Consider the following 24,308-nt stretch of genomic DNA (forward strand, 5'->3'; position numbering starts at 1 on the left):
ATGGTATGCGTTGTAATATACTTCGTTGTAACAGCACTTTTCAGTATTGTAATAGGTTTGGCGTTGTAACAGAATTCGTTGTAAAATAATGCGTTGTAATAGTACTAGCGTTGTAAAAAATGCGATGTAAAGGTATGCGTTGTAATAGCATGCGTTGTAACGTCATACATCCCCGCATAGCATGTCGGAGACTGCAAACAGTGGACTGTGGGGGCTGAGTGTTGGGCCTGCTCACAGAGCCTACTAATGTGGCAATGTCCGCTAGCAATTCTCTCGTGATCTCTATTTATATTATGTTAAGATGTACAGGTATATTGTTATGGTTTTAACTAACACTAAGAATTTTCCATCTTACTGATGTGCATTGAATGCTCTGCTCCTCCATAAGAGCCACATATCTGTATCTGAAACACCTGTGCTACTATCTCCATTTGAGGAGAGGCAACACAGCTGCAAAAAATAAACAGCATTTCATGCAGAGTAAACAGTCCGTAAAGGAAAATTCCTAGAGCGGGGAGAAAAGAGGAAATTGAGCTATCTTCTAAAAGAAGGTTGTTTAGAATCGTTCTGCATCAAACAGAGCATAAGGTGACCATGATGTGGATTGTCTACATAAAACCTTTCTTTCCTCCGTGATCAACCCCAAACAACCGAGGATATTCTTAGTAAATGACTGTCTGTAACATGATCCTAAGCTATTGAAATTATTGGAAGTCTGGAAGACAGTTACCCCAGGCAAACTGAATCGTATATTTTCTATTCGCAAAAGGGCCACATTTCTAATTACCCCTACAATATCAGTGTTCAAATTCCCAGTGGAATCAATGCAGAAAATGTGAACATTTAAAACAACGTGCAGTAAAAGACAGATGGATTCAAAGAATCCAGATGGACTCACGGGGGCTTCATCTCGCCAGTCAATGTTCAAATCTCCATCAAAACCCTTTAGAGTCAGGTCTAGGCCTCTCCGTCTCTTCTGATTGGAAGTCTCCACAATGTCCTTACGTCCTTGGCCAAACTTCCCCAGGCCTTCTCCCTCGCGGAAGCCCATCTTTGCCTGAAATGAAAAGACATGTGATGGGATCAGGGTCTTTGCCATTAGGGGAGGCATTAGGCAGTAGGAGAAAAGTTGTGCTAAGGGTAAAAAAAGAACTGCAGCGTTTTAAGTACTTCTAAACACCGATCAATTATTTACCTTTGTGTGAGTGTTTGACTTGTGTTTCTGGCATGGAGAGGGAGGTGAATAAAGTGGAAGAAAGGGAGTGATTGGAGCCATTATGAGAGCAGGCAGAGGGATACATGAAGGCTGCTTCACGCCTTATGAATTATGCGGTCTGTAAAATACTAATGAAGATTAATGATATTTCTATCGCTTTATCAACTTCTCTCTTCCTTTGTACTCCTGCCAATAGCTCAGAAGTGTTGGCTCCTTACCATGAGTTTCTGGGAGACGCTGTTGTACATGGCAAAGCGGGAGGATGTCCCTTGCGTGAGGGGCTCCACCTTTGCCTCATTTCCAGGGGCGCCGAACACAGGCTTCCAGTATTCGCTGCCACTGTCAGACCCGCTGTCACTCGTGGAGGACTCTGCAAAGGAAACACAATCAATGAAGTGATCAAATAAATGTCTGTTCAAGGAAACCATCGAGAGATAACAGAAGAACTGCAATACCGGTCCAGCGGTAGAGACGAGGGGCTCTCTCCGGGGAATGCACTCAACCGGGACACTTGAAGACTAGGATGGTGGCAATGCCCATCACTGATCACATCGAGTTATACTTAAGGGGCTTCTATAAAATATAGATTCAAAAGGGACCTTTGATAGAATCGTATGTAGGAGGCAGGGACCACTGGATCATCACAAAAATATAGGTCTAACAGAATTGTATGCTACATTTAATTATGTTTGTTTTTTCTTTAAAAGGTTTAAATAACAAAACCACATAAGACCGCACTCACCTTTCCAATAAGTGCAATATCTATTTCTACAACAGCAAGGTAATGTCTCTGATTTTGCTTCATGCACTGTTATTAATGTTACCTAAAAGTCACAGAGGTCCTTTCCAACCATTCCTTTCTCCCCAATATACAAATGTTTATTTCCTATGGATATAAGCTACCTCAATAGCACACACACACACATATATTCTTTCTTTCACTGAAAACACAAAGGTGAGTAACATTATAGTTAGGTGAATAAGTCAGTGACAACATTAACATTCTGAACTGGAAAGGAACAAAAAAAAAAATTCACCAGTTATATTTAACAGAGTTATCAGCCTTTGGGGTGCTCCACACCAGCCCTTTCCCTCTGTTGCAGCTGGAACTCTGTGCATGTTTGGCTGGGCCCTTATCGGGGTGTGGCTCTGAAGGCTTAGTCTGCTGTGGGATCTTGTGCTGAGGAGACTGTCCCCCTTTACCAACCTACTGCCATGGACAAGGATAATACCTCCCGCTCTGCCTCTACACAGATGCGCATGGACCAATTTACTACGGGCTCCTCTAATGGCCCTCTAGGCCCCTTAGACAGTGAACAAAAACCTTTTCCGTCCAGTGAACTTTCTGTCATACTGCAGGCCATCCAGACATCGCAGGCTGCAGTGAAGGTGAAGGTCGGTGAGGTGAGGATGGATGTGGCACTACTATGTCAGGATCTCCGAAATGCCACTGCCCGAAAATGGAGGCTGAATCTCGGATCTCCGTGGTCGAGGACGAAGTCTGTACCCTTAAGTCTCAGGTTTCTACCTTACTTACCCACACATTGGAACTCCACAGATGCGCTGAAGATGCAGAATACCGCTCACGACATAATAACATTTGTGTCATTGGAGTTCTTGAGAACGCTGAGGGTGCAGACCCCAAACGGACTTTATGGAACGCTGGATTAGATCCTGGAAGCCCAGCGCTCGCCTGTACTCCTAATTTGGTATCAAGAGGGCACACTGTGCCCCGGCTCCTAGACCTCCTCCTGGAGCCCCATCCAAACCAATAATTGCTCGCATTATGAATTATAGAGACAGGGATGCGATCCTCTGGGAGGACAGACTGCATTCAGACCTCCTATGTGGTGACACTAAGGTACTCCTTTTTCAAGATTATACTCGTGAGGTGAAACAACAAAGGCGTTCCTACTTGGAGGTTATACAGAAGCTGAAGGACATGGCGCTTCAATATCGTCTGTTGTTTCCCACTAGACTCTGTGTCATCCATCTCAACAAATCACATTGTTTCGATAGTCCGGAGTCTGCATGGCAGTAGCTTACAGAAGATCGCTGGCTACATGGGTACACCACCTCCTCTTCACGCCAGCTGGAGACTACTGATACCTCAGACGCACAGTCAATGCCCAAACCCATAGACCACTTTCCCCGGCACACGCAGGCGCTTCACTCGGCCTCTGCCATTCTCCCTCAATGATTGACTCTCACCGCCTCTGATTCCTGCCCGGCGGCATATTTTCAAACAACACGGGCCCGTAGCTGGCTACGGCCCGGCCCGGCCCCCTGGAGCTTGCAGCTCATCATCAGATCTTCATTTCCGGGATCTCATTACTTTTCCTAGAGATTGGATCTCCTCCTGCCCGAGTACATTCTTATGCCGGATTCTTCATTTATACAGGAAAGCAATTGTATTCATTACCTAAGACTGACTTATCCTGCTGGACCGCCTATTGTTCCCTCCCCTACTGGACCTCGTTGGCCATCTCACATGATCCAACTTCCACTACTCTGCACTATTTAAAAAATAAGTGACCTTTTGTCCTGATGATGACCTGCAATTGATCAGGTTGAAACGCCGTCGACTACCCAGCATAGAATTTTGGCTCTGTTGTGGTCAAATTATTTAACTCAGTTGACAAACACAGATGTTGTATATAATTTTGTATTAATGACCACGTTATTATTTTCTATTGCGCCGTTCACGCTGTGTTTTTCACCCTAGTGTCACTCTGCCATCCACTGCCACTTGCACGTTCAGTGCACACTTGTATGGTATGGTCACTATTTATTTAATTATATGGTAGTGCTGATATAACTACTTATATAAAAAATATCTTGTTGCCTTCACCAAACCGGTTGTGGTCTCCCTTTGTTCCCTCCCTTCTGAGAGAGAGTAGATTATTTGATTTCATTAAAAAATCGTCAAAGGGTGGAGAAACCACCATACATAAAATGTACATTTTGAAAACTTATAAGAATAAAAGCACACAAAGGTACGTTCTACAGCAGTTAGGTTAAAAATGTAAAGCATACGATCAATGCCATAGGGATTTCAAGACTGGTTGTACTAAAACGTAATAAGTCTGTTAGCAATTTCTTTTTTCCAGTTCTATTGCCGCTATTTTCAGGAAGTTTATAGCTCTACAGGACAGTTAGATTGATGGTCCTCCAAGGCATTGAATTACGGCTGCTCTCCATGACTTTATGTGTTCCTTCCTGAAGGCTTCCCGAAGGACCATTCTTCGGGTGTCTGCCAGGATGGGGCAGATGCATAAAAGGTGCAAAAAAGACTCGTCCCCTCGTCCACTAAGCGGCATTCCTTGGATTGCCAAGAATGTTTCCATTTCAGCGCCAGGTCCTTTGATGGAAATGACCCCAGTCGCAGTAACGTCAGGTAGTGTTTTTTCTGGTGGGAGAAGTGGTCTAGCAGATATGGTTGGGGTTTCAGCCGCTGATAGGCTTGGATCACTGCCCAAGGCTGTTTTGTCTATTAGTAAAGATGTCCGTTTGAGTGCTTTGTTGGCTACAGTTTTGAAGCCAGAATAAGTGGGTAGAGTAAGCCAGGCCTCCTCTAGCTGCAATGCAGCGAGGGATTACTTCAGAGCTCTACACGTTGAGTTATTTAGCCTGGCTTGGGTTTCAATTTCCACCCAACAGTGTTGCGCATGGGTGTTGTCCTCTGCATCCCTCATTCTCCAGTAGTACTTGACTAGTGCCCCTTGTCTGTCTGGAAACCGGTTTGCTTAGTCCATACTCTAGTTGGATTGTGAGATGTGTCGGGGGATCGAAAACGGGTTCTTAAATAAAAAAAGGTTGATTGTACTGTGTTTAAAAAGGTGGCATCTTTAAGGTTTAAAATTTCTGAGCCGTATGAGATGGAAGGTAGAAATTGTGCTGCAATGGCTTTTAGCAGGTGTCCTGTAGAACAACCTGTAAGTTTATTTCTTAGAACTTTGAAGGCGAACTGCAGTTGTTTGGCTTTAGTATGTCCTTGTGCCAGTTGTAGTTTAAAATTAAGATCGTGGTCTATTTGAAAACCTAGATATTTGTATGAGTCAACCCTGGTCAAAGGTTGCTCATCCAAATACCAAAGGAATTTACGATTTTCCCTTGTAATACATGCAATTATTCTGAATTGCCTGTTTGCGAATGATTTCCAGTTGAGACATTGTTGTTTTGATACAAATTTCACCCGGTCTCACCTGCGTTAACTTACTCCTGTAATTTTTTCCTCAAACCCTGTAGACAGTGCACTCGATCCCGGAGGGGGCGCAGAACTGCTCAATCAATTTCACCTTTGCGCTCCCCATGGATGAAACTGTTGTCAAGGTCCGGACCTGCTTCAAGCTCTACCTTTGGGGTGGAGGATGATGGACTGGGAGCTGTCGGGCGCGCGTTCTCACCATGTGTCGATCCGGCTGTTCCCCCACCTGGACTCTGATCTCTCTTGCAGTCCTGTGATGTGACTTGGGTTTGCATTCCTAATGGCTACATGATCTCCTGTTTTTGAACTATCCTGTTCCTTTTTTCAGCCGTACTGCCATAACCAACTATTCAATTGCTCCAAACGTCTTCGCTTGGATATAGAATTATGGCTACTGTCTTTACAATGTTTTTCTCTATGATGGGTTTCCCCTTTAATCTAAGTTTTTACAATGCTGTGTATAATACTTTTCTACAGTACCTTCTGTATTTTCAGGGCGACAGCTGCTTCTAGGGTCGAAGTGTGGGGAGTGGCAGGAGTTGGGGGTGTTGTTTTTTGCATGTTGCTGCTTTTTCATTCTAGTTTATGTATGATGTATTTGTTTACCTTTGTCCTTCCTTTTTAGGTTCTGGTACACACATTTGGACTAATTGGGACTTTCATCTTGAGGCGGTGTTCACTTGTAGCAGACTACTGTTGCAGTCTTTATCATACTATCTGAACCTGCAGGTCTTCTTCCCAGGTCACTTACAACTCACAATAATTTTCATTCACCGTACATATGACTTTACGGTAGACTCATCTTTCAGGAGAGCGCTTTCCCTTTCTGGCCCGTAAAGGCTACAAGGGGTCTTTCATGCAGGTATGCCCGGGGAGCGAGTGGGGTAGCTATCCTTTTGTCCCGTTCCTTGCCTATTATGGTTATTCACGCAACATGCATTCCTCAGAGACGCTTCATTGCTCTAGAGGGTACACTGGAGGGACGGGTGCTTATTCTAGTAAGTGTGTATGTACCGCCCGCTTCTTTACCTGCCGCCTTCGAGACCTCTCGAACATCTTTCACACCTTACTCAGGGGCTTACAGGATGGGGGGGGGCAATTTCAATACAGTATTAGACCTTGACCTGGATTTTACTAGGACCTCTACCACCTCTAGACATGCTGGGGCTCGCCGACTTACTGACTGGATTGGTACTCTGAGCCTCAATGATGCTTGGAGAGGGAAACAGCTGTTACACTGCAAGCGTTACAACGCATGCCATTACTCCTCATGCCGGTGCAACGCAAAAGGTGTGTAACAGGGGGTAGAAGGTGTTGGCTTCAACTCCAACACCTTCCCTACTGTTGCACACACTGTGGTTGGAATAGTAAAATGAAACTATTCCAACTTCCAGCGCACCCCGACAGAAAGTCGGAGTAAAGATTTGCGTTGCAACGGCATGGGGGGGTAATGGCATGTGTTGTAACTTCATACAACCGCTTGGAGATCTTGGCACCCTAGACTTTGGCCAGTTTAAACATACATCTGCAGCTCACCATACTAATTCCCAGATAGATCTCATTTTACTGCCCACACCCGATTGTCTAAATCCAAAATTTGCCAAGCGGAATCTCAGACTACTCATCATCTTGGCCAGCCACCACCTGGACTTGCTATCAGTAAGATAAAACTTTTGTTCAGTCACTAGGTACTGAACTCCATGCATATTTTCATACCAATGACGGGTCAGGTGTACAAGTTGAAACTCTGTGGGCAGCTATTAAGGCGACAATACGGGAGTATGCCAAATATTATATCAGAGTTCAAGAACGGGAGCGCTCCTCCCTTAAGGCTCGACTGGAGGAATGCGCCCTTTGCCTGGAACAATGATTAGCGTTGCATCCCCGAGAGGATGTCTCCCGTCAATTAGATCTCATCCGTGAAGACATTCGTCTGCACTCGTTAGAGGCTGTAAATGGCCAGGATCTATGGTTGTGGTGACAAGAACGGGAAGCTGCTCTATTGGCTGGCCTCCCACCAACAAGCAAATAGTATTGTCCCTGAGATCATAGATGATACTGGTTGTTCATGACAATCTCTTCCTGAAATAGCACAGACTTTCACTCGATACTACAGGAAGTTATACTCAATACCAGTACCAATACCAGTAGATAAGGACCCAGCTGTATCCTATATCTTTCTTGATTCGGTCCCTCTTCCTAGCCTATCTCCCACTGAATCTTGTTTACTTGAAGAACCCTTCAATGTGGAAGAGATCAGTGACGATCTGTCTGGTCTTGCATCTCGGAAAACCCCTGGCCCGATGGCTTTTCCCATAGATACTATGCCACTTTTCAAAAAAGTATTCTCCCCTATCTCTTGTACTTATATACGCAGGTCTGCTGCGTGGGCTTCTTTCCGTTAGAGCTGGACTCGGCCACTATAATTGTGATACCCAAGTCGCAGCCTCGTCCTGCGCCAACTATCCCCCAATCCCACTCATCAACTTAGTGGTCCAAATTTTTGCCACGGTGTAGGCAAACAGACTCAAACAGATTTTGACTAAATTGGTACAGCCGGACCAATGTGGCTTTATGCCATCCTGAAGCACGAGACATTGTATTCGTCGGCTTCTCGTGACCCTGGCCCACCATCATTGATTGCCTTAGGATCTGGCATTGCTCCTTATTGACTTTGAGAAGTATTTCGACACAGTGGATTGCACCTATCTTTAACTGGCTTGGATCACGATTCCGGAATATAGTCTGTGTCCGTTAATCTAATCCCACTGCTCGAGTGCGAGTCAATAGGGTCCTCTCCGCTAACTTTCCCATAGAGCGAAGGACCAGGCAGGGCTGCCCCCTGCCCCCCTCCTCTTTGCCTTGGCAATAGAGCCTTTAGCCCAGCTTATCCGTATGGATCCACGGTACTCTGGATGGGCTTGGATACAGGTCATGAGGACCGCATCGCTTTATATGCAGATGATGTTGTTTTATACCTTGCGAACCGAACTGTAAGTGGCCCTAGATGTCTTCAATTGCTTAAAACACTTTTGAAGTGGCCTAGGTCCTTAGGATGAACCCCTTTAAATCTGTGCTGGTTCCCTTGGCATCGGCTAGAGACTGCTCTGATTGGCAGACAAATATCCCTCTCCGCACACTTAAATATCTGGGTGCATGGATTGCTTTACATCCAGAAATTACCTGGGCAATTAATCTTCAACCTCTAGTTCGGGAAGCTAAAACGGACCTCGTTAGATGGCAAACTCTTCCTCTTAATGTCATGGGACGTTTTGCGTTACATAAGATGATGAACCTTCCTCAGAATTTACCACTTCAGTTGTCCCAGCTTGGTTTCGTGAATTAGATGGAATCACAAGAACATTCCTGTGGCGGGGTTCTAGGCCGCGTTTGGCTTTCACGCACTGTCAATGAGGCCCTTTTGATGGTGGCCTGGGAATGCCTAATTTTTACCTTTATTATTAGTCCTCCCACCTTCTTGTTATCCACGGTTGCTTTAATGGGGGATGGTCTGACCCCGCCTACCCACTACAGCTTTCGTTTTTGGGCTCCCCTCACCTGCAGGTCATGCTCTATGGATCCCTGGATTCTAATTGTATACCTTTAGTAACTATAGTGGTGTTCTTAGCATGGAGAGCTGCACTCCAACATGTACAATGGGAGGCCAGACTTACACAACAAATCATACCTCTCACACCAGTTACTGGTGCGGAGGTATGATTCCAAGGTGTTTGACACCAAACACGACATGTTTCTAAGCAGCCGTTTTAAAGTTAGCATTTACCGAAAGGTTATAATGCACTTAAACTTATATGGTTGGCTGCATTACAGACAACCCTTTAGAATGGTCTCCGAAGGCTGCAGAGGGGCCCTACTCATGCAGGGGCTCCCTCTCACATAAAACCCAGCACCCTGCCTTCAGGATTGATAAGGCCTGCCATAGGGGTGACGGATAGGTTTGTATGTGTCATGATTTAGATAGATATAGTGAACCTATGTCTTAAGTAAGTGGTGCAAGCACCAGCTTACACAGTCTGCTGTAGCAGGCTTGTCGTGTCAATTTGAATGGCCTCTCAGGGGTGGCATAATACATGCTTCAGCCCATGGGAGGCCTCTGGAGTACCTATGCCCTGGGTACATGGTGTACCATATACTTGGGACTTATAAGGGTACACCAGCATCCATCTGGAGTGTACCTAAAGTACCTGTATTGTAATTTACAGAAGAAAGCAGATAGACTGGGGTCCTGAATAGCAGGATCCCAGCCAGACTAGGCAAAACACAGTGAGACATCAGCAAAAAGTGGGGGTAACTATAAGAAGCAGATCCTACTCTCCTACAGGATAGGCTCTGTAGCTAGCTGCTGGTCCAGAGGCTGCCAAATGTCAACCCCTTCATTGCTGGAAGAGTAGGAACGCCAAAGGTTAGGGTGTACAAATAGCCAAAGAATGTTGCAGTACTAGGCACAATAAAACCACACAATTCAGTGAATTAGTAACTGTTATTTTGAATTAGGAATAACACCTGTGAATAAACAACAAATAAAAAAGACTAGATGGGGAAAGGGAGACTTAATACTACCTGGCAATACATGGCTCTGCAGGGTCAGGTTTTTATCGGAGGCAAAAACTGGAAAGGCATAAGGCAGACGGACTCAAGGTGCCTGTTCACAAATTAAAATAGCAATACATTGAACAGTTTTCCCTCATTTTTGTATTTTTTATACGCACAACCTTTTTTTTACTTTTGGAGCTGAAAGCCCCAAAATGCAAGGCACATCCTTGACATAAAAGTCAATCACAAACTGCTAAGGTAGCAAGACAGACCCTCACTGTAGTAAGTGATGACCTAGTGTGGTAATCTTTTCATTTAGCTCAGTCTCATGCGAGGACAGTAACGTTTTGTAGACTCAAATCCCTGTCTTCCAAAGAGGAATCACGGATAATCAGCCAGATGTTTTTTTATCTTCTAAGCATGAGAAGGCCTAAAATATCTATGCTCAGGCACTCTATCTACGAGTGCTCCTCAATCTAGGTACTCAGGAGACTTGAGTGTCTATACCGGTAGACTATTTTAAAAGCTTACGAGTATCAGTAACAATTCTCGATCCAGGCTCTGACTTATGCTGCCGCCTGTCCCAGTACTAAACATAGGCAGCTACTCTTACTTCTTCAGTGCACAGCCCAGCTTGGTTTCAGAATAACTGACAAAGGTGCAGGAGAAGCTTTTTTCAAAATACACCCTGGTACACAGCCACTTCTCAGTGCTAAAAGAACTTAGAATAGAACCACGAGAGAATAATCTTTCCTCATCATCATTATATTAACTTTATTTCAGTTCAATGGACCAAAAAAGTGCACAGTGCAGAAAAGCATTATACATGCATAAAAAGATTCTAAAGACAAATTGTGAGAAAGTGGTTCTGTATATACTGTTCCCAAATAGGTACAGGGTGTACAGAGTCTCCAGTCCCCAGAGGTCTGGCAGAGGCTAAAGTTAGATATAACCTTACTCTCTAAAGTGGTAGCTTGGTCGAGCAGTAAGGCAGTATCAGAGGACAGTGTAAAGCATTTGTTGCACACTCAGCCAGCAAATGGTCTCACACACTCAATAACTGAACTCTAGGCCAATGGTTTATATATAAAAAATATATGCTTGTTTCATTTTAGAACCAACAATAGGTATTAAAATATACTTTCTCAGAATGAGATGCTTTATATAAATACTTTTGCAATATGCAATTGACTTTTGTAGAAAGTTACAAGTGGTTGCAATAGGCAACACAATTTTAAACACAATAATGCATTGAGTTCAATGGAAGTTTCAAGTTATTTGTAACAGATTACTTTTGGAATTCCAGGATTGGATCCTAGATTCAGTCCTGGGTCAGTACTTAGAATCAAGTGATAAAAGTCGACTTAATTACTGTGATGATTTTTAGACAATATTTTGCTATTTTAAAAGTTGACACTTAGAAAATATTTCTTAGAAAACAGTCAATTCAATGATTCCCTATGGAAGAAAATTCAAGTTGCAGGTATAATATGTTCTCGTTACTTTTGTAATCCAGTACTGGGTACCTAGACTCAGTACTGGGACCTTTATCCAACACAGGTAAGCAATTACGTTTTCAGCAGTTATACGATTTTTAAAGAATATTTAAAGTTTGCAGAAATTGACACTTAGAAGAAATTTCACAGAAAAACAGTCAATGATTTCCTATGGGAGAAAATTGGGTTACTGGTAAGTACGGTTGTAAGTATTTTTCAGAGTCAGTGCTGGGCACCAAGATCCAGCACTGGGAGCTCACCTAATAGCAGGTGAGTATTTTCGTTTTCGTTACTCGGCTGATTTTTGGTGAATATTTTAAGATTTGAAAAGTCCAGACAGAAGAAATTTCAGGAAAAAGCCAGTCAATGTTACCCTATGAAGAAAATTGAGTTATCGGTTTAAAGGTAAGTACTCGACTGGCAGAGCTAAGGTTCTGGGCATAGACTCAGGGGTCTCCCAGGGTCAGGTAGGTACAGTTGCTTCACCCTCAGCGGCACAAGGGCGGCCGGGTGCAGAGAGAGTTTGGCCCAATGTTATCCTATGAGAGGTAGGGGGCCTTGGTTGGTGGCTGCTGACTAGCAGGCCACGCGGCTGTGGGAGCTAGGCTCCTGGTCACTTACTCAGGGCAAGTGGGGAAGTAGATAGGTGTAGAGGTTGCACTGCCAGGGCCACTAGGGCGGCTGGGTACGGGGTGCTTTTGAGCCTTCGGGCGCTCAATTGATTTCAATGGGAGAGCTCCAGTTTAGAAAAAGACTGCAAGCTCTGGGACGAAGATTCTTCAGGTGCCACCACCACTTCGAGAGGTAAGTTGGGTAGTTCGAGGATAGGTGGGTACCCCGGGAATGGGCACAGGGGGCCGCGGGGCGCCGGGTGCATGGGTGCCTTTTGGTGTCGGGAAATCTTACCCTCTGTTGATCGCGGTTGGGGGGGCACCTGGTTCTGAGGCTGCAGGCTTCTTCAGGAGTGTCGAGGGAGGTCCTTGGGTGCCGGACTCGGGGTCACAGTCGCCGTGGGGTCGTCCTCGTGGTCTTTGTTCACTCCAGCACAGGCCAGGCTTGGCTGGTGCAGAGTGTGCTGGGTTTGTGGTTCCGGGCTGCTGCCAGGGATTAGAAGTAGATTTTGAGGAGAGCCTCTACTCATGGGAGTCCCAGGGGTTTAGAGTCAAAAGGTAGCCAGGTCCTCCGGGGTTTGTGAAGTTGCTGGCCACAAGAGATGCCGGGTTGGAGCAGGAGCAGGTTCGAGGGTCGAGGGGCCAAAGCAGTTGGTGTCTTCCTCTTCTTAGCAGCTGCAGGGCAGGTCTTCTTTCTTCTAGCTCTTCTTCGGATTTTGGAATCTGGAATCTGGGGAAGGAAGGTTCAGGGTGCCCCTAAATACTAGATTTAGGGGCGTTACAGGTAGGTGAAGGGCAGGGACCAATGGGTTCCTGTCCTGGGGTGGGTACACCCCCTATCCTGCCTCTCTCCTGTGGCAGGGGAGCAGTAGCCTAGTCCTGATATGGTAGGGCTTCCAATCTTCAAGATGGCGAGAGCCCGGAGATGTGCTTCACCTCGCCTCCCCCACCCGAGGGGTGGGGTTGGCAGGCTGGCACATCCCCTGTGCTTAATTGGGGTTTCCGGCAAAGCTTCCCGCCAGAGTGGGGGGTTGCAGTGGCCTGGGGAAGCTCACAGAGGCGGCATGCCTTTGAAGCTTCCCCCTGCCCATCCTGGGGGAGGAGATTTAGCACCTCGCCCAGGATGTGCATTGTTGCAGGCCCAGGAGAGCAGGGCCTCTCCTATCCAGGGGTCCAGCAACATGTCTGCTGTGTGGCAGCCTAGGCAGCCTCAGAAGAGACGTAGATTGTAGGTTAGGTTTTAGGGGGCATCTCTAAGATGCCCTCTGGGGTGCTTGGTACATTAAATCCCACACTGGCATCAGTGTGGGTTTAATGTGCTGAGAAGTTTGATACCAAACTTCTCAGTCTTCAGTGTTGCCATTATAGTGCTGTGGAGTTCGTGTTTGACGAGCTCTCAGCACCATGTACTCTTAAATGGCAGCACTGCACTCACAGTGCCCAGGAATGGACCTGGGTACTGTAGGGGCACAGGGCTCCTGCTCCTGTGCCCACATCATTGGCATAGGGCACCCAGCTAGAGGGGTGGCTGATGTATGCCATGGCAGTGTAGGTAATGGGCATGGCACACAGGGATGTGTGCCATGTCAACTCTTTTTTTGTCTTGCACCCAGACACCCAGCCTGCAAGGGCAGTGTGTGTGTGTGTGTGAGGGTACAGGGCCTCTAAGGGGGGCACAATGAGTGCTGCATCCCTTAGAGGCCTTCCCTGGTCACAAGGCCCTGGGTACCTAGGGTACCATTTACCAGGGGCTGATATGTGGCCAGGGTTTGCCAATTTGGGTTTTGTGTTTTATGGGAAGGAACATAGGCCCTGGGCACCTGATTGGCAGGAGTCCAGGGTATACTCAGTCAAAGTACATTAAGCAATTCAGCAAAAAGTGGGGGCATACCATGCAAGAAAGATGGCACTTTCTCACACAACCCCCCCCCCCCCCCCAAACGAAAGGTGATGAGACTAACCTTGCCCTATGGAGTCTTCATTGTCTTAAGTGGAAGAACCTGGAAAGTCCATCTGCATTGGCAATCCCTGGTCCGTGTTCCACTTCAAAGTCCATTCCCTGTAGGGAGATGGGCCACCTTAGTAGTTTTGGATTTCCCCCTTTCATCTGAATTAGCCATCTGAGAGGTCTGTGGTCAGTTTGAACCAGGAAGAGAGTACCAAACAAGTATGGCCTCAACTTCTTCAGGGACCAAACCACAGCAAAGGCCTCCCTCTCAATGGCACTCCAAGGCTGCTTTCTGGGGAGTCGTCTCCTGCTTATAAAAGCAACAGGTTGGTCTTGGCCTTCATCACTGGTCTGGGATAGGACCGCTCCTATCCCTAGCTCAGAGGCATCAGTCTGCACTATGAACTGCTTGGCATAATCTGGAGCTTTTAGAATTGGTGCTGAGCACATTGCTTCTTTCAGGGTGTCAAAAGCCTTTTGGCAACTAACTGTCCAGTTCCCCTTCTTGGGCATCTTCTTTTTTGTTGAAACATTTTTTATTGTTTTATAGCCACAGCTCAGTACAAACCCCACTTCCTCCACGGTCAAAGAATGTTTTACACATACAGAGTTACCAGCCAATATCCGGGAGAATGAGCTGCCAGCCCATACAGGCCCTCCCCCCTCCCTCCCCACCCCATGTCAGTGTGCCTCCTGTCTTTCGCCTCACTCCTGATGTGCCCCCTGCCTGCCATAAATCAGACATGGGTGCCCGCCCTCCACTAGAGAAGCATGGCTTTCCCTCGCGCTTAGCCACACCCTCGGTTCCAGCGCTCACTACTACTCCCCTTCTACTCCCCATTCACCACCTCCTCCTGCCCACCAGATGTGTCCCCCTCTGTCCCATTGTTAGCCATCAGCCCCTGAAGTTCCACCACCAGCGCCTCCCACGCCCGGGCCGTCGCCAACGCCTTTTCGTCATCCCTCCGAAGAGCTAATTGCAGCCGGAGCGCACCCTCAGCCCCCGCCCAACGCACAAAGGCCGCCCTTCATCGCAAGAAGCTAGGCCCCGTCCTGGACTTCCAGTGCATAGTCAGTTCCCTCTTGGCCATTATCAATCCTAAGTCGTAAAACTTGCTAGTGACCTTCGTCCAGCGGGTGTGTGGGAACCAAAGCAGTAAACAGGCCCCCAGGTCCGGGTCAATAACACGGTCCGTCACCTGATTTAGGCAATCCATGACCTCTGCCCAATAATCACCCAGCTGAACGCAGGACCAAAACATGTGACGAAAATCAGCGCCCTCTCTTCCGCACCGCGGGCATTGCGAGTGTGCACCCCCAAAAAATTGCAATATTTTAACCGGCGTCAAATATGCCCTGTGCAACGTGAAAAATTGAACCAACTGGAACCGGGCATTGCGCGTTCCCTTCCAGGCCCGCCGCACCAGCATGGTCCAGGTAGTCTCGGGGATCGGTTTCTCAAGGTCCAATTCCCACTTGCCCCTCAAGGCGGCAAGGGGCGGTAGGCCTTCCGACGACAGTCTGCGGTAGAGGCAAGTAATGGCCTTGGACATCCCCGCCGCCATCACTACATATTGGCAACCCGCAGCGACCGGTGGCTCCGAGAGCCCCGCATTCCAGTGCCGCTGAAGGCTCGCTACCAGGGCCGCGTGAAGTAAAAAGTCCCCACGTGGGAGCCCATAGGAGTCCTGCAACTCCTGGAAAGGCAGCAGCACCCCCTCCCGGAATAAGTCGCCCACCATCTGCACGCCCAACTCCTCCCAAACAGCCAGCCCAGACCAATCGCCTCCATGCGGGAACGCCGTACACATTCCCAAAGGAATCTCCGGGGCGTAGGGGCGAGTTATCGCCGCCCTCCTCTGGCACCGGTTCCAACACAGCCGGAGTGTACGCTCTTCCAACGTGAGCAGGGCAAGGTCCAGCCTCTGCTGCAAGACTATGAAGGCTAGCACATGCCGCGGAATCAACCTGCCCTGTGGGCCCTCCGGGCCCCGGTATTCCCTGGCAACCGCCTGCGTAAGCCACTGGAGTTGGGCCGCCAGATAGTACCACCCGAAGTCCAGGACTGCCAGGCCCCCTTCCGCCCTCGGCCGCCACAGGGTGGTCAACGCCACCCGCCTTCTCCCTGAGCCCCAAATGAAGCCCGTGGACATCGCCCTGAGCCGTTGGAAGTACGACGCAGGCACCCATATAGGTAGGGTGCGAAAGAAATAGAGGAGTCGTGGCAACGCCACCATCTTCAACAGCGCCACCCTCCCGGCGCACGAAAGCGGGAGCGTACTCCAGAAACTCATGCTACCCCGCAATCCGCGAATGGCTCTGCCAATATTCCCCTCCAGCAAGTCCGGCTGGGTGTGGTAGATATTAACCCCCAAATATCGCAGGCAGCCCCCCTCCCATCCGACCAGTCCCAGTGACTGGGGGGCCCGGCCGCCCGGTCCCAGCGGGAACAAGCATGTCTTGCCCCAGTTGACCTTGAGCCCAGATAGGCGTCCAAAGGCCTCCAACAAGGCTGTCGCCCCACTCAGTGCTCCCTCGGCATCCGCCAGAAACATCAGCAGATCGTCAGCATACAGAGAGATATAGTGGGCATCCCCCCTCAAGTGAACGCCTGCATAGGAACGCCCCAGTCGGGCATGCGCCGCCAGTGGTTCAATAGCCAGGGCGAACAACAAGGGGGAGAGCGAGCAACCCTGCCTCGTTCCCCTCCGCACCGGGTAGGAGGCCGAAATAGTGACCCCCGTCTTCACCCGGGCCGTGGCCTCGTTATAGAGCAAGGTGGTCCAGCGCACAAAGCCGTCCCCCAGGCCAAAAGCCCGCAGCACTCGGTATAAATAGGGCCACTCTACACTATCGAAGGCCTTTTCGATATCGACCGACAGTGTGCAGGCTTCCGGATATATGTCCCGGTCCAGCTCCATCACCCGCAACAAACGTCGCACCGACGTGGCCGTGTTACGTCGAGGGATAAAGCCCGCCTGATCCGGGTGGATCAAGGCGGTCATATGAGTCAACAGGCGCGACGCCAAAATTTTGCTCAGGATTTTGTAGTCCACCGTCAACATGGAGAGCGGGCGGTACGCCGTGCGTGCGCCAGCCTCCCTTCCCGGCTTCAACAGGGGCACCACAATAGCCTCTCGAGCGGTGGCCGGTAAGCGCCCAAGTCGCCAAGCCTCTCCGTAAAGGACTTGCAGCTGTGGCGCTAGCAAATCTGGGCAAGCTGCATAGAACTCAATGGGCAATCCGTCCACTCCCGGGGTCTTTCGCCTGGCCATATGCTTAATCGCTGCACGAATCTCGCCCAGGGTTATAGCACCCCCGAGGTCCTTCTCGCTCTCCGGGTCCAGCCGGGGTAGGCGAGCCGCCACCAGAAACTCAGCCAAGCCTTCAGGTTCCCCCTGCATGGTGCGGTCATACAGCCTTGCGTAATAACTGGCAAACTGCCTATTGATCTCCGCCTGAGAATAGACCGGGACTTCCCCTGCCTCGACCAGAGATAGTATAGGGGTACCGCGGGCCGTCGGGGACGCCAACCATGCCAGAAGAGACCCCACCTTATCCCGTTCCGCATGTGCCCGGGTAAGGTAGTCCTTATGATCAAAGCAGCGAAGCTTCTCTACACACACCGCTACGCCCTCACGTGCCTCCACGACCGCAGGCAGCTCGCCTTCCCCCGCCTGATGCGCGCGCTCAGCCGTCCGCAGTTGGGCCTCCGCCCCCGCTACCTCCTTCAGCAAGGTCTTCCGCACGCCAGCGGTGGATGATATTCAAACTCCCCGGACCACTGCCTTGAACGCATCCCATTCCGTCGCCCGGGTCGACGCCGTATCCGAGTTAGTCCTAAAGTACTGCTCTATGCAGCCGCTAACCTCAGCCCGGAAAACCGGGTCCTCCAGCAACAAGGGGTTTAAGCGCCATGTGGGTATCGCCTGCCGCTGTCTAGACCACTGCAGCACCCCCATGCAAGGGTTATGGTCCGAGATGGTTTTAGCCAAGTACTCACTGTGTCGCATCAGAGTCTGGGCATCCGGGGAACACAATATACTGTCCAAGCGGACATACAACTCATGGGGGACTGAGTAGAAGGAGTAATCCCTATCCCTCGGGTGATGTGTCCGCCACGTGTCTACCAACCCCCATGTGTCCTGCCAAGCGCGCCTACTATTAGCCACTCTACGGACCACCGATTGTGCCAGGGGCGGGTGGGACCTATCCAGCTCAACATCAGCCACTGAATTAAAATCCCCCCCCAACACCACCGTCCCCGTCAAATAGGCCGCGAGCTGCCCCGACAGTCTGGAGAAGAAGGCGGCCTGGTCTACATTAGGGGCATACCCACTACATAAAGCCATGTCCCTCCCATCTAGTCGCCCCTGCACTGCTACAAACCTGCCCTCAGGGTCCACCAGTGTCGCCAGCGGCTGGAAAGGGACTCCCGCCCTAACCCATATCAGGGCCCCTCGGGCAAACTTTGAGAAGGTAGTATAGAATAATTGGCCTCGCCAGCGCCGCTGCAACGCCTTTCCCTCCTCGCGATCTAAATGGGTTTCTTGGAGGAAGGCTACCTGGATCCCTCTCCGCACCAGGTAGGCATGGACTTTATATCTCCTCCCCATAGAGGTGAGCCCCCTCACATTCCAGGTCAGGGCTCGCAGTTCAGGTGGGGTCCCCATCCCATCGCCTTACCAACCACTCTTCTCCAACCCTCCGAGGCACACTGACATTCCCCTGAAACCCCACAACTCCCCAACTCCCCACACGCCCTCCCCTCCCCGGAACAGGTGCTAAACTGCAGTTACCCATCCAAATACCACCCCAAACAATATCTAACACTCTGGTAGCCACCAGCGTCTCACAATGTCCGTGAGGGTGAGGTGGTGGCTCTGCACCAGACGGGCCGGTCGACTGTCCCCTGCTGTGCATCCGCGCCCAGTCTCTGCAAATCCCCCCCCGGTGTTCCTCGCCCCCTCAAATCTCCCGCTCTCCAGCTCCCCACTCCAGGGCCCCCCAGCAACGATCCCCGGTCCGCAAGGCATCAGCAGTTACCGATCACACTTCCAACCCCGCAAAGCCAGGTCTGGGCCCTCCACCCCACATACATACAGCTCCCGCTCTGCGCCTCTTACTGCACCCGGGGAAGTCCCAGTTCCTTCAAGCGTCTAGCAGTTCATCTGCCGTCCCTGGAGTCACGTCCGGTAGCAGCTCCGCATCCTCTCCGGGGCCATCCGACAGGGAGGCTTCCGAGCCCCTCTTGGAGCCCGAGTCTTCACTGGGCTGGGAGGCCGCGGCCCCCGATATCACAGAGACCGCCTGCAACGCAGCCCGCCGCTCCAGCACCATCTGAGATGCTCCCGGTGATCGGACCCCTGTTGTCCGTGTCCAGTTGCGCCTGCAGTGGCGGGCCCTCGCTCGGGTCCCCGACGGTCCCTCCTCGTCCACATGCGCCGCTGCTCCCGTTCGGGCCGATTCGAACCAGCTCCAGGCCGCCGCGGGGTCCGTAAAGAAGGATGTCTTTCTGTCCAGTACCACTCTGAGGCGAGCCGGGAACAGTAAGGAGTACTGCAGGCCCTCGTCCCGTAGCGCCTTTTTCACCGCCTGAAAGGAGGAGCACCTGCGCTGGACCTCCATGGGATAATCCGGATAGATTGATACCAGGACATTCTCCACTTGATAGGGGCCCATGGATCTCGCCTTCTGGAGAATGATATCGCGGTCCCTGTAGTGCAGCAGCCGAGCCACCACCGGCCTGGGAGGTCGGCCCGGATCCGGGGGCCGGGCCGGGACCCTGTGCGCCCTCTCCAGGGTGTAAAACTGCGTCAGTCCTCCCAGCGCCACCACCTCCTTCAGCCAGGTCTCCAGATAAGCCAGCATGTCCCCTCCTTCAATCTTTTCAGGCAGGCCCACCACACGGATGTTGTTGCGGCGATTGCGTCCCTCCGCATCCTCTGCCCTCTTCTCTAGGACCGCCACCCTCCTGAGAAGGTCCGCCGACTGGGCCTCCAATGCCTTCTGCGCCGGAGCTGCCAAATCCAACGCGTCCTCCGTTTGCTTGACCCTGTCCACCAGCTTCCTGTGGTCCGTGCGCAGCAGTCCCAGATCAGAGGACACCTGCGCAATGTCCGTCTGCAGCGCCGTCCGGGTATCTGCTATGGCCTGCAGGATTTGTTCCATCTGACGCTGCTGGAGCCCCACCGCAGGGTCTACGTGAGTCCCGCCATCCCGGCCACCAGCCGAGTCGCCCACGGAGTCCGCCGGATTCGCTCCCGGCTTGGACCGTGGTTTGCCCATGTTCCCAGGTCAGGGAGCCCACCAGGGGGTCGCGAGGCTATCACCAACTAGAGCAAGGCCTCAGCCCAGTGGTCACGGCAGGTCTCTTCTCCGACTACGAGGCACCACACCCTCCTACCCCTAACCGCCAATGTCGTGCTCCCTGAGGGGACCCAGCGAGGGGGACCCGCTCCACTCCTCCAAGCCTGTCGTCCCTGCAGCGCGGTGCAACAGCCGCAGGCACCCCCGTCGGCCGCAGTCTTATCTCCTCACTGCGCCCCCGAGGCAAAGTCCGCCCATCCGTTCGGCCCGGTCGGCAGTCCAAGACCCGGCCGGCCACCTTCACAATGGCCCGCGTGGCGCCGGCCCTCCCACTCCTGGCCAGCTATCAGCGCCTCCGGGGGTTCCGCAGCCCCGCCGTCACCAGGGTCGCCGCCCCACCTCAGGCCGCACTCAGCTCCTCGGGGCACCCCACCTCCGTCAGGCCGCACTCAGCACCTTGGAGCACACCTCCTCCTCCAGGTAGCCGCCGCGCCCGATTCCAGCTGTGCAAGGGCTAGCAGCAGCTGGGCTCTCCCCTTGGGTAGGTTCCGACCCGGTCTGGCCTCCGCCTCGCTGGGGCCGCCACTTCCGGTGTCCTTGGCCGGTCGCACTGCACTTCCGGGCGGGTCCCAGGAAACTGTGGGCCCCGGCTGTTCCGCTGCTCTCAGGCCGCCCAAGATGGCCGGCGGTGGCTCGCGGCCGCCGCTACTCTCAGCGCGGCGCCAGTCCTCAGCGCCGCGCTCCGCTCCGCCGCGCCGTGGTCAGGCACCGGAGCACTCAAGGCTGCCCTCCAGGCGTCTGGAACACCGGGGCTGCAGGTTGAACAGGATTTTTGGCTGGGCTGGATGCGGAGCTCTCTGCTCACGCGTCCATGCCCGTCGGCAGCCAAGCCACGCCCCTTCTTGGGCATCTTCTTAGAGGTGAGTTCAGTGAGGGGGGTCACAATGGACCCATATCCCTTCACAAACCTCCTGTAGTACCCAGTCAAGCCAAGGAATGCCCTGACTTGGGTCTGGGTTGTTGGAGCTATCCAGTCCATAATGGCCTGAATCTTGGGTTGTAAGGGTTGTACTTGGCCTCCACCTACAAGGTGGCCCAAGTACACCATAGTGCCCTGCCCTATCTGGCATTTGGATGCCTTGATAGTGAGACCTGCATTTTGCAGAGCCTCTAAAACCTTCCCAAGGTGGATCAGGTGATCCTGCCAGGTGGAGCTATAGACAGCAATATCATCAAGATGAGCTGCACTAAAGGATTCCAGCCCAGCCAGGACATGGTTCACCAACCTCTGGAAGGTGGCAGGGGCATTCTTTAGCCCAAAGGGCATTACAGTAAACTGATAATACCCATCAGGGGTGGAGAATGCTGTCTTTTCTTTTGCTCCTGGGGCCATGCCAATCTGCCAGTACCCTGCAGTTAAGTTAAAGGTACTGAGGAATTGGGCTGCCCCTAATTTAGGGCTGCCCCTAATTTATTCAGCTCATCTGCTCTTGGAATAGGGTGAGCATCTGTCTTGGTGACAGAGTTGAGCCCTCTATAGTCCACACAGAACCTCATCTCTCTCTTTTCACCTTGGTGATGAGGTTTGGGGACCAGAACCACTGGGCTAGCCCAGGGGCTCTCAGCGGGTTCAATGACCCCTAACCCAGCATCTTGCTGACCTCAGCTTTGATGCTTTCCTTGACTTGGTCTGACTGTCGATAGATTTTGTTCTTGACAGGTGCACTGTCACCAGTGTCCACATCATGGGTACACCAGTTTGTCAGACCAGGGGTCAGGGAAAAGAGGCTAGCATATGGTTGCAAGACTTGCTTGCAGTCAGTCTGCTGTTGGGCAGAGACGGTGTCTGAAAAGATCACACCATCTACTGACCCATCTTGTGGGCTGTAGGAGAGGAGGTCAGGGAAGGTTCACTCTCTGCTTCCTGTTCCTCATCAGTCACCATCAGCATGGGGATGTCAGCCCTGTCATTGTAGAGTTTAAGGCGGTTCACACTGATAACCCTTTTGGGTGTCCTGCTAGTGCCCAGGTCAACAAATAGGTGACCTCACTCTTACTTTCTAGAATAGGGAAAGGGCCACTCCATTTATCTTGGAGGGCCCTTGGTGCCACTGTTGCCCAGGTTGAAATTCAACCAGTGCAGCTTTTTGGTCATACCAGTGCTTCTGGAGCTCCTGGCTGGCCTCAAGGTTCTTGGATGCCTTTTCCATGTACTCAGCCATTCTGGACCTTAGGCGAAGCACATAGTCCACTATGTCTTGGGCTTGTTTGGGCTCTTGAAGAGGCCTCTCCCAGCCCTCTTTTACAAGACAAAGTGGTCCCCTTACAGGATGACCAAACAGAAGTTCAAAGGACGAGAAACCTACTCCCTTCTGTGGTACTTCCCTGTAAGCGAAAAGCAGGCATGGTAACAGGACATCCCATCTCCTTTTGAGGTTTTCAGGGAGACCCATGATCATACCTTTTAATGTCTTGTTGAATCTCTCAACAAGGCCATTGGTTTGTGGATGGTAGGGTGTAGTAAACTTGTACTGCACTCCACACTCCTTCCACATGTGTGTCAGGTAAGCAGACATGAAGTTGGAACCTCTGTCTGAAACCACCTCCTTAGGAAACCCTACCCTGGTGAAGACACCCAGGAGGGACTTGGCTACTGCAGGAGCTGTAGTAGTCCTAAGTGGAATTGCTTCAGGATACCTACTAGCATGATCCACTACTACTAGAATAAATGTGTTCCCTGAGGCTGTGGGAGGTTCAAGTGGACCCACAATGTCCACTCCTACCCTTTCAAAGGGTACCTCCACCACCACTGGATGAGGGGGGCCTTTGGGTGGCCACCTGTCTTGCCACTGGCTTGACAGGTTACACGGGAGCTGACTAACTCCTTCACCTTTTGGTGCATCTGGGGTCAGTAAAAGTGACTCACTAGCCTTTCCAAAGTTTTTCAATGCCCCAGATGTCCAGCTAGGGGGATGTCATGAGCCAAAGTTAGGAGGAACTCCCTGTATTTCTGTGGCACTACCACCCTCCCGGTGGCTCCAGGAGTGGGGTTTCTTGCCTCAGCATACAGTAATCCCTCTTCCCAATAAGCTCTGTGGATACCACTGACATGTCCCTTTGCTTCTGAAACAGCTTGCTGCCTCAGGCTTTCAAGAGTGGGACAGTCTCGCTGACCCTGGCACAGCTCTTCCCTAAAGGGCCCCCATGGGCCCAAGAGTTCAACCTAGTAAGGGTCAAGCTCCATGGACTCAGTTCCCTCAGGGGTATCCAATCCTCTACCTGTGGAGAGGGGTCCTGAATGTTTTGCTGTACAGAAGCTGGTTCCCCAGTCTTCTTACCTTTTCTTTTGGTTGGTTGGGCCATTATTTCAGGCTCCAGACGTACTTTTTCACCTTCCTCTTGCTCTGTGCTCTGTGCTCTGGTTTGCACACACACCAATTCAGTGATGCCCAGCATGGCTGCATGGGCCTTTATCTCAACCTCAGCCCAGGCTGAGGTTTCCAGATCATTTCCAAGCAGACATGCAGCTGGCAACTTTGGAGAGACCACTACCTGTTTCAGGCCAGTAACCTTCCCCCCCCCCCCCACCCAGCCTAATGTCACCATGGCCATGGGATAATTAGTGGTGACACTGTCAGCGTTGGTGACTGGGTAAGACTTCCCAATCAAATATTGCTCAGGGGAAACCAGTGTATCTTTCACCATAGTGACACTGGTACCTGTATCCCTCAGAGCTTCTACCCTAGTCCCATTCACCCAGGGGTACTGTAAATATTTCTTTAAGTTGGGTTGCCACACAGCTACAGTGGCAAACTCCACTTCTCCCAGGGAGACTAGACTTCAGTGTGTTCCCAGATTTGCTCAGGGTACACCTCTGATCCCATTTGTATACTTGCTGCCCCAGGAGTAGCTGTATTGGGTGCCTTAGGGGCTTTGTTGTGGGGGCAAGATGTATCTACAGTTAGGT

General features: G+C 50.9%; 1 protein-coding gene across 2 annotated transcripts in view; it reads right to left on the reverse strand.

Annotated features, from left to right (window-relative positions):
- LOC146813789 (cap-specific mRNA (nucleoside-2'-O-)-methyltransferase 1-like) overlaps positions 1–24,308 on the reverse strand; it is a 944,292-nt gene that overhangs the window by 849,942 nt on the left and 70,042 nt on the right. For both annotated transcript variants that reach the window (XM_085610252.1, XM_085610251.1), the window contains exons 3-4: positions 1,435–1,586; positions 899–1,057 (exon numbers count right to left, since the gene is read on the reverse strand). In XM_085610252.1, coding sequence (XP_085466378.1) covers positions 899–1,057; positions 1,435–1,586 — 311 coding nt within the window. The remainder of the gene's footprint in view (positions 1–898; positions 1,058–1,434; positions 1,587–24,308) is intronic.

This window comes from Triturus cristatus, chromosome 6, assembly GCF_964204655.1.
Source record: "Triturus cristatus chromosome 6, aTriCri1.1, whole genome shotgun sequence".
Taxonomy (NCBI): Eukaryota; Metazoa; Chordata; class Amphibia; order Caudata; family Salamandridae; genus Triturus; species Triturus cristatus.